General features: G+C 40.0%; 1 protein-coding gene across 1 annotated transcript; it reads left to right on the top strand.

The window, feature by feature from the left end:
• Positions 1 to 4,839: 4,839 nt before the first annotated feature.
• On the top strand, positions 4,840 to 10,928 carry FGG (fibrinogen gamma chain). The gene is made up of 10 exons (XM_009936939.2): positions 4,840 to 4,968; positions 5,058 to 5,102; positions 5,564 to 5,747; positions 5,854 to 5,947; positions 6,916 to 7,046; positions 7,707 to 7,840; positions 7,959 to 8,143; positions 8,838 to 9,115; positions 10,166 to 10,335; positions 10,703 to 10,928. The coding sequence occupies exons 1-10, from the start codon at positions 4,894 to 4,896 to the stop codon at positions 10,715 to 10,717; spliced, it is 1,311 nt and encodes a 436-aa protein (XP_009935241.2). The 5' UTR covers positions 4,840 to 4,893; the 3' UTR covers positions 10,718 to 10,928.
• Positions 10,929 to 12,897: the final 1,969 nt, after the last annotated feature.

The following is a 12,897-nucleotide window of genomic DNA, read 5'->3' as shown; positions in this document are numbered from 1 at the left end:
TGCTGAAATATATTACTTGTTTGCTGTGTTTCCTTTAATGTCACTGTAAATCACAGAATCACAGAATGTAGGGGTTGGAAGGGACCTCTGTGGGTCATCTAGTCCAACCCTCCTGCCGAAGCAGGGTCACCTACAGCAGGCTGCACAGGACCTTGTCCAGGCGGGTCTTGAATATCTCTAGAGAAGGAGACTCCACAACCTCCCTGGGCAGCCTGTTCCAGTGCTCCGTCACCATCAGAGGGAAGAAGTTCTTCCTCATGTTCAGACGGAACTTCCTGTGCCTCAGTTTGTGCCCATTGCCCCTTGTCAAATAAGTTCCTTTCCAAAGCAATAGTATCAGCAGATACCGACAAATATTTTAGTTTGTTGAGGAGGCTCTGTTTAGTTTATTGAGGCTTTGTCCTCTTAACTAATTACAAAATATCCAGCAAATATTTGAATTTATTACTTATCTCATTCCCACGAATTAGCGCATCTCTTTGTTTAACAAATGGAGTTCACGGCTCTTGCCCTCAAGGTAAAGCATACATTGCAGTCTCTCTTTTGCAGACAGTCTGAAAACCAACCCTTTGTAAGAGAATCAACAGTTGAAAATGATCTCTGTAAATCAGTAAAGGGAGAGAATTTGCCATGTTGTATCTAATACCCCTATATAAGACACAAACAACTCAAAGCTCAATAATGATGTTTAACTGATGCCAACACATGGTTTGGGAGTTTGTAGTATTTCAGTAGATTTTTAGCACGTTGAAGTATAATGTGCTGTGCTCTGGGACTCAGAGAAACCTCACTTGTGACAATGCAATAATGTATGTAATCTTCTGAGCTATATAGACTTTTTTCTTTGTAACACATTTCTGTTGGGTTTAGGAGATATATTCTGTCTTAATCCCTTAGCATTTGAATGAAGCTGAAATAAAATCTGAAATGTATGAAAATAAGTAAGCATTAAAAAGATAGACTGTAGGAGTTTTGAAAAGTAAGGTAATAGCTCATTCAGACCATCAAACATCTGGCTTATGGACATGAGGTATTTTCAGAAGTACTGTAAAGGTGAGGTGTGTTGATTTTCAGCCTCTTTGATTGTTAAATACATTTGAAAATTTGTTTCTAATAATATTTGAAATCAAAGTAAGAACTAGGTATTAAAGGAATGATGCATTAGCTACAAAAAAACCTGTGGTTATTCTTTGCAGAAATCAAAGGGTCTTTTACGTTGCTATATGCTGTAGAATAAGTACTGGAAAAAATGGCGACCAGAACATGAGTCACAAACCAAAATGACTTTTAGTAGTCATGCATCAGTGAAGTTTCCCTTAAAAAAATGTAATATCCTGACATTATGTAAGAATACATTCCAAAGTGAGTGAATTTTCTGTATTCACAGTGTGCATACAGCAAAATACCCCATGAAGTCTTTCCAAAATGGAAAGCCATAGCTGACATGAAATACATAAATTTCATACTTTTCCTCAGAACAGAACCATTTGCAGCCTGTATTTGAACTGAAGTGTAGTGAATATCTGTGCTGGTTTCGGAAGTGAAAAGAAACAAAAGCCTCTCCCATGCAGAGCAATGGAAAGCTGATTTTTGCTGACTCATGAATCCTGCAGGTATTTCACTTCAGGAAGGGTGAGGAAGAAGTCTGTCGCACAGTCAAATATCAGATTGGCAAAAATGTTGCCATTTACCTTTTGCCCAAGTTTTGAATATTGAAAGAGAAAGAGAAAGAGAAAGATGAGTTACAAAACCTTTTTTTCGTTTTCACTTTTTTGCTTGTTTGTAAAGCAGTTGGATTTATAGCATGCTAGCAGCATAACTTCGATACGAGACAGCTTTTTAGTCATCTCTCTTTCTCATCTTAATTATCACTCACTCATTGATTGAACTAGTGAAAGGGATTTTGCCCACTAATCTGTATAGGTTACTAGTAGTACAATCAGGGTAAAGCATATTGATTATAGATAGCAAAGTGAAGTAGGCATTTTTTTCAAAAATTACTTTTTGGGGGTTGTTGACATTTATTTTTTGTATTTATTTTTACATAAGGAAATCAGCTTCTGGAGTATCTGAAAAAAAAAGGCAAGCTGAAGTCAAGTCCAATGAACACTTTCAGGTAAAACAGTAACAAAACCCTGTTAGAAGTGTTAAAATCGATCACCGTAGCATTTCTGAAATGGTATAAACTGATTTTTCAAGTTAGATTCTTAAGGCCTGTAAGTATGAGTCATAAGTTTAAAAGCAGTTGTTTTTCCAAGACAGTCATAAGAATGCTCTGGTATTCAGGAACTAATTTGCAAACACAAGAGTATTTCTTCTGGGGGAAGATTTACTATGAATAATGGGAAGGCATTGGATAGTCTCCCAGTGGTTGTTTGACAGAAATACTAATCAAAATTGAGTTGAAGAAGACTTTTAAACAAATAATGATTCACCTTTACTAAATAAATTGCAAGAAAAAAGTAAACTGACTTTGAGAACTCTTCCTTCTGCCTGTGCTACACGAATTGTTCCTCGTTTGTTACCAAATCAGCAGATAGACTTACTGGAAAGAAAAAAATGGCCGGAAAAATCAACGCAGTCAAATTTTGTTGGACACGTCTCAGGGTACAACTAGGTCTCTAGCAGACTTGTTTGGTAAACAGGTCAGTTCTCTTGCAGCCAGGACCAACCAGGACAAAATGGTATTTAAGGGAGGAAAAATACTACATAGCCATTCCACTAAGAAAACATGTTGTTTTCAATTGAATGAAAAGCAGGAATAAGTTATTTCTAAGGTGAAACCATGGAAGAAAAGAGATAGATGTAAAGATATGAAAGGATTAGTTATTCAAGGCTAAATCATGGCCAGGTAATCAGTTAAGCAAACGAAAATTTCCTGAGGGTTAAATATTTACATCTTCTGCTAAGAAGTACAAGAGGTTGCAACCAGAAATACAACTAAGCCACGCTTGTAAATGCAGTGTACAAATATTTGGTAACCATTAAAGCAATGTTTAATATTGATTCCTTCATGAATGTCAGTCTATATGGTGACAATTTTGTGTAACACAAGCACCTCTCTGAAAATTCAATTTTCCTGTTCCTAACCAATTGGTAGGCATAATGATCCTTTTGTTCTACCCACGCCAACTATGTAGAACAATGACACTCTGTTTATGCATTGAAAATATTTCATTACAGCCTTTCTCATGTTTCAGTTCTAAAATTTTAGGCATTTTATCTTAAGATAAACTAAGCTATTGCTGCTAGTGTTGACTGTTGTCGTCTTTTCTGACTCCTGAAATTCTTTCCTAGTTACACATGATGAATTTTTCCACATTCTGTTACAATTATTCTTCTGGAAGAGTTTCAAGCCTATATACTACTGCTGGTGACAAAAGGGAAAGGTGTGTTCTTTACTCTGTTAAAGGATGAGGGATACCTGGATTGTGTCACATGGTTCACCTATCATGTCATGAACATGTCATAAGCACTCTTGAGTGCTTATGACACTTATGACAGTCTGTGGTTGAAGCTGGGCCAGTTATTTTACACAGTTCATACAGTTATTTTACACAGTTCATACCAGCAACCTACTCACATTATATAGTCATATCTCAGGGAATCCTGGTGGTGCACAGTCACTGAAATTGTACCTCCATGATATGGACCCCGTGTCATTACCTGCAGCCAATGAAGCAGCAAAGCAAGCTCAAACAAGGTGTGAGCAGCAGTGGCAAGGAGATTCACTGGTAGTTTCCCGAGTGTCTGTTACCAGCACTAATGAAGCAACAATAGAAAACACAAGAGCAGGTAGACTTTTACACAGTTTTATTTACTTTCTTTTCACTTTTTAGGAAACAGAACTAACCATGTGAAAGGTGGAGCCACATTCTATTTGTACCAGTAAGGACAACAGAAGCACGATCTGCACGTGACTCTTGAAGGTAACTAATGCCAGATTTGGAAGGGTAAACTTCTAGCGTAGGTCGTCCTTAGGAAAGGACTTTTGGCAGCCTGGTAGCTAACTCAATGGTCACCAGTACAGTTACTGGAAAGCTGACTCTCCCATGAACCATGCTTTAGCTTCATATGTGTCACACAAATTTGATTTTGAGCATCATAAATGCGCAGATTTCATTCTGGCAATATGTGGCTGGATCCTCAAACATGATGGGAACCTTCTGGTTGACCAGACGTGACCAGATGAAAAGAGGATACACAGGTCAGGAACTCTCCATGTTTCAGGGCTTAACTGTATCTCATTTTGACCAGAGTAATTCAAATGGACTCCTTGAGTTGAAGGATAGGGAAGATTCATGAGAAATACCAGAGGCTTCTTTTCCAGATACGCTGCTGCCCAACATGACTTTGTATCTGTCTCTGCCTCAGAGACAATAATTTGTCTTCCCTATCTGCACAATAGGGAAAACTATGTCGATTCTCTTTGCAAAGCACACTGAGGTCTGTGGTGGGAAAGTACTACGTAACCGCAAAATAGTATTTATTGTTAGGCTGTTGATAGTGGTTACAGCTTCTGTGGCTCTTTCTTTTGCTGTTTCAGTGAAACTTCTGCCAGCCGCATCCCAAAGCCACATGTGAGTTTCTTTACGCTCGTGTTACTAGAAGTAGCATCTCCATGACTTGTCTCACCTTCCTGCCTCCCCTGAGACCTCCTGGCTGCGGCAGAGATCAAGCAGGTAGGAGGGAAGCAGGTTCTGAAAATGGGAGGAGTAAGAGATGTGTGCAAATTCTGGGAATCCACCTCAAATGCCTACCCCACCCCTTCCCGCCACCTCCCAGCGCCCGCCCCCAGCCTCAGCCTGCTCCCTTAAACCGCTGCTGCCCTGTTCTGGGCTGGACATTTTCGGCTGCTGCACCGAGCAGTTGGCAGCGCTCGGTGGGACAGGCATGATGGTGCTGAGGTTACGGACCTGGGCTCCCCTGGGGCCTCTCCTCTCCCTGCTCTTTTCTACCAGCATGGCGGTAAGTGAAGATACAGTGTTAAAAAACACACCAGCGCGGAAAGTGGTCAGAGAAAATTCACTGAAAATGGTCTTCTTTCCTCTCTTCAGTACATTGCTACCAGAGAAAACTGCTGCATATTAGATGAAAGATTTGTAAGTATCTGAACAACTTTCTTTTCTCTTAAAATTCTAATTAAAGCTTTCCTACGCTGATTATTAACTACCATTATCACTTGTAGCGTTATTTGCTCTTCATTGTTGTTTTCAATACTTATTAAGTGCACTGTGCTTAAACTCGTTATCTATTAATAGAGGTATACACTTGGTAAAAACGTAGGGGAGGCTCTGCTGTTGACCAAAGCAGATATCCAGAAGTCGCTACCAGTAACAGCATGCACCGTTTTCTTGCTCTGTGTGTGTATGTACACACAGTGTGAAACTAAACTGTAATGTAACTCTGTAAATGCACATACTGCAGACAAAGTGGCGAATGCTTGCCCTTTTTTATCTACAATCATTTGTATGAGCAGTGCCTGAAAGTTTCCCTGCCCAAATATTCTGCTGTCCTTTTTGTGCTCCTGAAACATTGCCAATTATTATTCTTTCCTCTTTAGGGTAGCTACTGCCCAACGACCTGTGGCATTGCAGATTTCTTTAATAAATACCATCTCACTATGGATAATGAACTGCAGGAAATGGAAAGAATTCTGCGGCAAATTAGTAACTCCACAGGAACAGCAGAACATTTGATTCAACACATCCAAAGCCTCTATCCCCCAGAGAAGCAGACGCTACCAAGTGAGAATATAAAAATAACTACACAACTGAAAATATAATTTATGTAGTTTTATTGGGTTTTAATTTGCTTAATTGCAATAATTTTATACCTTTTTCTGTTTTATAGATTCAGTTGATGATTTTACTCAAAAGTCCAAGAAAATAATTGAAGAAATTATCAAATATGAAAACACTATTGTGTCTCATGAAAGTACTATACAGTAGGTATCTTCCACCTTTTATATCACTTGACAATCCAAATTGTTTTCTTTCTGTTCTTTTATCAAGTGTAGCTACGGCTCCCTCAGAAAGGTTTTTTTGTGCTCATGTGGACAGTTGTGCCCACACTGTCGTTAGTACCTGCCTAGCAAGACACAGAAGGATCTTGAGGATGTGGTATCGCGTTCTATGCTCATCTGTGAAAGCAATTAATTCTGCCAGAAGTACACAATAAGAATGTCAGGAAGCATGGTGATATTTTTATTTATGTTCCTTTTGCTGTGCCAACTACTGCTAAATTTTATTTCATGATCTTTGGAGATTTTATTAATATAAGTTTGTGCTGTAATGCGGAGTGTGTGGAATATCTGTGCAGTCATTCAAGCTGGCTAATTTTGCTGCATATATCCATGAAGATCAGCCCAGTTACATTGATATAAATCATAAGTAACTATAGACTCAGTGGCAGTCTTTGGAAATTGACACTGAAAATAAAATTGAAAACATCATTAAATTTTCTAAATCTTAAGGACATATTTTTTGACCTGAATGTAGAAAAATCTCCACTTCTATAACATTATGTCAAAGACAGTTTAGGCATTCTGACACTTGCAGCAGTTTCTTTACAGCATTTATGTTTTACAAATGCATCCATAATTAAAGAGGAATAATTTATCATTTACTTCAGGAGAACACAGAAAAACTTTCCATGCAGTTATAGTCATACATTAATTACTGGTTTGAGTTTTGCTGATTACAGCCAAGTCAGGTTTTGCATAAGATTAAGTGCACGCTTTCCCTTTTTGGCTAGTTTCTTCAACTTTGAGTATCAGTGGTAACAGAGGCACCCCCTTTTACAGGGGTGTATGTAGCAGCATCCTACATAGGTGAGGCATGTGTGCAGGGAAATGTGTGTTACATATTCAGAAACAGCTGAAACAACAAGCCATTTTTATGTCTCTCTGTCCAGATTGTTGACAGATACACATATATTGAACAGCAACAGGATCACACAGCTGAAACAGAAGATTGCCCAGCTTGAGTCACACTGTCAGGAGCCATGCAGAGACACGGCTGAAATACAGGAGACAGAAGGAAGAGGTGCACAAAATGCTTCTTGTATGGTGGAGGGTTAATTCAGTTACAAGTACTGCCAGTTCACAAGACAGCGATGAGTTATTTGTAATCTTATGGGCCATAGACTTCTCCAAAGGTCTGTAAGATTGCAAGTTATGAAACCAGTGCCTTAGATCAATGTAAGTGCTAGGTAGATGCTCTGCAAACAGGGCATTCAGATGGAACAGAGGTCTCGTTTGCTCCTTCAGCCTTTTTGGCCAAAATATGATTATCCCAAAATGTATGCTAAACATGAGGGAGGTAGGAGAGCTTCTATGGACAGAAGACAAACAGAAGGTAATTCATTATCACATTTCTACGGAGTCACCTGAAAAAAGTTTAGTTATCCCATTAGCTCCAAAAATGACATTTTTGTTGCTGTAGAAATTAATGCAATGACTGTACTTTACATTTAAGCTGCTTAAGCTGTATGTGAGACTAAATTCCTCTCAATTTACACAAGTCCGGTGACCTTTAGTGGGTTTTTATGGTAATGACATTAAAGTATGTGGATTAAATAGCTAACTTTGCAGCAGTGACATTTAGATAAATTCTATTTCTTGCACTAAAGTTACAATAGCAAATAAATGTGAGGGTAGAACTGTAGCTAGATTAATAACGATCCTCTGAATATCTTTACTTCAGATTGTCAAGACATTGCAAATAAAGGTGCCAGAAAAAGTGGTCTTTACTTTATCAAGCCTCAAAAAGCCAAGCAGTCATTCCTAGTCTACTGTGAGATCGACTCATATGGCAACGGCTGGACAGTATTACAGAGGGTATGCCACTTATGTATTATTGCTGTGAGCAAGCTTATTGCACCAGCATTGTTTTTATCTACCTACATAAAATACATAACTTTTTGATTGAGGTTTTTGGTTTTGTTTTTTTCCCCAGAGACTGGATGGGAGTGAGGACTTCAAGAAAAGTTGGATTCAGTACAAGGAAGGATTTGGACATCTATCTCCAGATGACACCACTGAGTTCTGGCTGGGCAATGAAAAGATTCATTTGATAACTACACAGTCCGCTCTGCCATACACTTTACGAATAGAGCTGGAGGACTGGACTGGCAAAAAAGGGTACTTGCTTATGATGCTTCTGAAAACGACAGCTTAAAACCCACTGCTCCCACTGCTGTGTCAGTTTGTACAGCTGTCTGAAAACATGATGAGCCTTTAGACCTGCTAACATGCATAGGACACTGCATCGGCACCACGTGTGGCTTGCTGCCAGGCACACGTACGTGTCTGAAGGCCACGTGCTGGCAGCTCTAGTTTATTTGGCAGAAGATACCTGTTTCTTCCCTTCAAGTTTCTTCACATCTTATGCATCTTAAGGACTAGATGATTGTTGTAGACCCCTTACAACTGACCTATTCTATTCTATTCTATTCTACATGTTCCATTCTTCAGGAGGGCTTACTATCTTTGCTATTTCTTGAGACATCCACTCCTTCCTCCCACTAAGAATTTCCTCATGACCTAAGTAAGCCTAAGCATTATGAACCTGGGAGACATATACATGCATGTTTATATAATGTAGATCTTTCATGCATCACTGAAGACTAGTAGTCAGAAAACATGTCTAATTCTGGAGCACAGAAATTGGTTGGATGTATATCATTGAACTGAGGCACACAATCATGCAAAACCAATTCCTTTTCAAATTATGCCATAAATGCCTTTTTTGCAGTGCTAACACCTATGTATTTTTCATTTCTGCATCTACTGGGAATGCAGCATACTTGTATTCACCATTATCCTTTTTTAACAGCACTGCTGACTATGCTGTATTCAAAGTGGGAAGTGAAGAAGACAAGTATCGACTGACTTACGCCTACTTTATCGGTGGTGAAGCTGGGGATGCCTTTGATGGCTATGATTTTGGAGACGATTCAAGTGACAAATCCTTTACCTATCATAATGGCATGCAGTTCAGTACGTATGATAACGACAATGATAGATACGAACTCAACTGTGCTGAGCAAGATGGATCTGGTTGGTGGATGAATAGATGTCATGCTGGCCACCTCAATGGCAAATATTATACAGGTAAAGTATCTTCTAAATACCTATAACCCAGGACACCACAGAATCACAGAATTTTAGGGGTTGGAAGGGAACTCTGTGGGTCATCTAGTCCAACCCTCCTGCCGAAGCAGGGTCACCTACAGCAGGCTGCACAAGACTGCATCCAGGCGAGTCTTGAATATCTCCAGAGAAGGAGACTCCACAACCTCCCTGGGCAGCCTGTTCCAGTGCTCCGTCACCCTCAGAGGGAAGAAGTTCTTCCTCATGTTCAGCTGGAACTTCCTGTGCTGCAGTTTGTGCCCATTGCCCCTTGTCCTGTCTCTGGGCACCACTGAAAAGAGTCTGGCCCCATCCTCCTGACACCCACCCTTAAGATATTTATAAGCATTTCTAAGGTCCCCTCTCAGCCTTCTCTTCTTCAGGCTGAACAAGCCGAGCTCCCTTAGCCTTTCCTCGTAGGAGAGATGCTTCAGTCCCCTCATCATCCTCGTAGCCCTCTGCTGAACCCTCTCCAGTAGCTCCTCACCTTTCTTGAAGTGGGGAGCCCAGAACTGCACACAGTACTCCAGATGGGGCCTCACTAGAGCAGAGTAGAGGGGGAGGAGAACCTCCCTCGTCCTGCTGGCCACACTCTTCTTAATGCACCCCAGGATCCCTTTCGCCTTCTTTGGCAACCAGGGCACACTGCTGGCTCATGGTCAACTTGTCATCCACCAGGACACCCAGGTCCCTCTCCGCAGAGCTGCTCTCCAGCAGGTCCGCCCCAAGCATGTTTCAGTGACAAATAGAAATGGGTCACTTTCACTGAGTATGTACTGCCATCTGTTTTTTCCAAAGCTGGCATAGCCCATTGTTTACAATAACTGAAAACAGTAGGAACTTGTGTCTGCTCTCCAGCCCAAAGTGGAAGAATTAGTCCTGAGAGAAGCAAACTAGAGGCAGAAGAGCAGTGAGGGGCACCTGTTAGCATGCCCAGGGATGCCATGGAGGTGTTAGTACCAGAAAAATGCGTGGACACATTTACTGCTTTAGAAAGCAACTAACTGTTTTGCTCCAACTGATATTTTTTAGGTGGTGTGTACACATCGAAAAATGCTGGTCCATCTGGATATGACAATGGCATTATCTGGGCAACCTGGCGTGACCGGTGGTACTCCATGAAGAAAACTGCAATGAAAATCATCCCATTCAACAGACTGTCAGTAGATGGACAGCAGCACAACTTAGGCAGTGCCAAACAGGTTCGTCCACAGGGCTGAGTAGATATTTAAAATGACAACAGAAGATAGTTATCATTTCAAACACTGAGCATGGACAGCTGAAGTGTTAAGCCCACTGCATCCTAGAGAAGTTGGCTTTGTTTACCATTTTGTCACAGAAATATTTGTACTTTGATTTTCGTATACCTTCCACATGACTGTTTCTTTTAACAGATAGGTAAATAGACAGTCTCATGATCAGAAATAATTGCCTACATGTGTTTTAAATGCTACATTTTTAATTTCCAGCTAGTATAACTATGTATGGACACTATCAATATATCGTCATAGCCTTATGTACTTCTTTCTTTAGAAGAATATTAAAATGCTTTCTTCTTTTCTGTTGTAGGTTGGAGACTCATAAAGGCACAATTTCACAAAGATTGGTCTGAACAGGGAAAAAAAAATCTTTTATCTCTTAGACACCGAACTTACCTAATACACAGTTCAGTTTCGACTATAAAACACTGTTGACTGTAAAATGCCCAAGCCTATTCCCTGAGGAGTGCTTACTTCTGTACATGGTTATTTTTTTCTGTACAAATTCTCAATAAATTTTTAATTATTACAAAAAATCTGAACTTGTGATCTGTGCTCTACTGGTGGCCAAACAAAACAAAGTAAACTTTATGATGGTTGGAAGGTAACTGTGATCAAACCTGGTTGATTCAGTTATTCCTGAGTTGCATGCCAGTAGTTTCTGCTCTTTGTTTAGAGGCGAGTGTTGGAGCTATTTCTCCATAAAATGTGGCTTTTTTCCAAAAGTTTTCATTCTGTTATCTGATGAAATTGATTTGTGACATTGATCAAAGTACATAGCAACTTGAAAGAGGCTTAGTTTACTGCTGAAGGCTACTTACCTGAGCTAATCATGGAGTAATGAATACATTTCCAATCAGGATATGCTTGATCAATGACCAAGACTATCAGTGGCCAAGAACAGATATTTTACTCCAGAGCATACATATTAACAAGTTCCTCAAGTATTACCCAGAATAAAAGTTTTGTTTGCCATATAGCACATAGTATTATGCTGTACAGCTATTATTCCTGAATATCCCCTTTTGATTCATGAATTTTTTAAAATTAATGTGTTTATTGCCATTGTCAAACCAAAAAATGTTAAAATTTGCAGCATAAATTAATTGTATTTTACTTGCATTTTCTTTTTCTAGATATGGTCATAATTTTCCATGTGATCCACATGAGCAAACTCACAGCACAGATCAAGAACAGCCAAGAGTTTGCAATGCTGTCTGAATGTACTCACTCAGAATATTTGATAAGTGCATTTGAGGGGTGCATTAGCAAATCAGATTAGGTTTGTGGATAAATTGCTCAACTAAAAATACACTCAGAGTTAGAATATAAATATATATATATATATCTCAAGTTGGTCTATGAAGAAATGAAATATTAAATATGTCTTGGTCTTTATTTTTAGCTACTATTGAGAGTCCAGAAGTTCACCTGGCATTTCTGAATAGCACATTCAAATGCTTTATATTAAAGACAGAGAGACATTACACTAATATGATACATCTTAAAGGCAGCTTATGCTGCCTTAACACTTTCCCCGTTTTGATGCCCAGGTCTCTAGTGAGGTTGCTGCTGAGCCTCTTTGCTTGGATCTGAGTCTCCATAGCATAACAAGCTGCTGTCCCTCTGTCGTTTTTACAGAGGTTCTTTGAACTTGTTTCAAGTTTAACCCTTAAGCCAAAGTGTAAGAGGAAGGCAGGTTTCTTAGGAGTAGGTGAGAAGAAGCCATCGTTAGCATAGGGTCATCATGGGGTTCACAACTGTTTGGGATGAGGGACAACCCCTTCACACCACTGAACCAGTATATTTGCACGGCTTTGTTGCACCCATGCAACCTGCCATGCGGCACGGCTCACCACCAGCCTTGACACCCGATTCCTCACCATTTTCCTGAACATTTTTGTGCAGTGAGGCCTCTCCCATGGTAACTTGTAGCTGAAGCGGTATGCATAGAGAGGCCTGTGGGAAGGATGCGAGCCGAGGGTTGATAAGCCTGGTCTGATCCTGGTTCTGCACACAGCCACTTAAGTAGCTTCAGCCAAGTCCCTTCTGCCTTCTGCGTTCAGTTTATCCCACCTATGGCATGACTTTAAGGTTGTTATTGTTTATGTATTTGCAACATGAATTAAAAAATATTCCTTGCATCTCTGTCACTTTGACTTCTGTATCCACACTCCTCTAGGTCTGAACTGTGATTTGCCTCACCCAGTTTAGCTTTTGGCTGCAATGATTTGTTTGATGACAATCTGCTGTAACTACACATATTTCAGTGGTGTGAGCTAGCATTTTATGGGTTGCTCACCAGAACTAAGATTGGCTTATTCTTCCAGTTGATTTGTTGACTGGTGTCCTAAGGTCTCACAAATAATTTTGAACCTCTTTGGAGAGGACTGTCTGATCAAGCGGTTGGGAGGGTCAGAGCTATCAAATCCAAGAAGCCTGATCTTTTGCAGAAGTCCTATACCAGAGCTCATTAGGGCATCTGCAGGATCCCAGCCTGCAGTA

Source organism: Opisthocomus hoazin, chromosome 5, assembly GCF_030867145.1.
Source record: "Opisthocomus hoazin isolate bOpiHoa1 chromosome 5, bOpiHoa1.hap1, whole genome shotgun sequence".
Classification (NCBI taxonomy): domain Eukaryota; kingdom Metazoa; phylum Chordata; class Aves; order Opisthocomiformes; family Opisthocomidae; genus Opisthocomus; species Opisthocomus hoazin.
The sequence above is the reverse complement of the archived record's forward strand: the minus strand, read 5'-3'. Positions and strand labels throughout refer to the sequence as shown.

Bases quoted from the DNA above. Each gene is read 5' to 3' on its own strand.
- FGG (XM_009936939.2), top strand. From the start codon at position 4,894: ATGATGGTGCTGAGGTTACGGACCTGGGCTCCCCTGGGGCCTCTCCTC. The intron at 5,103-5,563 runs GTAAGTATCTGA...TTTCCTCTTTAG, and splicing joins GCATATTAGATGAAAGATTT to GGTAGCTACTGCCCAACGAC. The intron at 9,116-10,165 runs GTAAAGTATCTT...GATATTTTTTAG, and splicing joins CAATGGCAAATATTATACAG to GTGGTGTGTACACATCGAAA.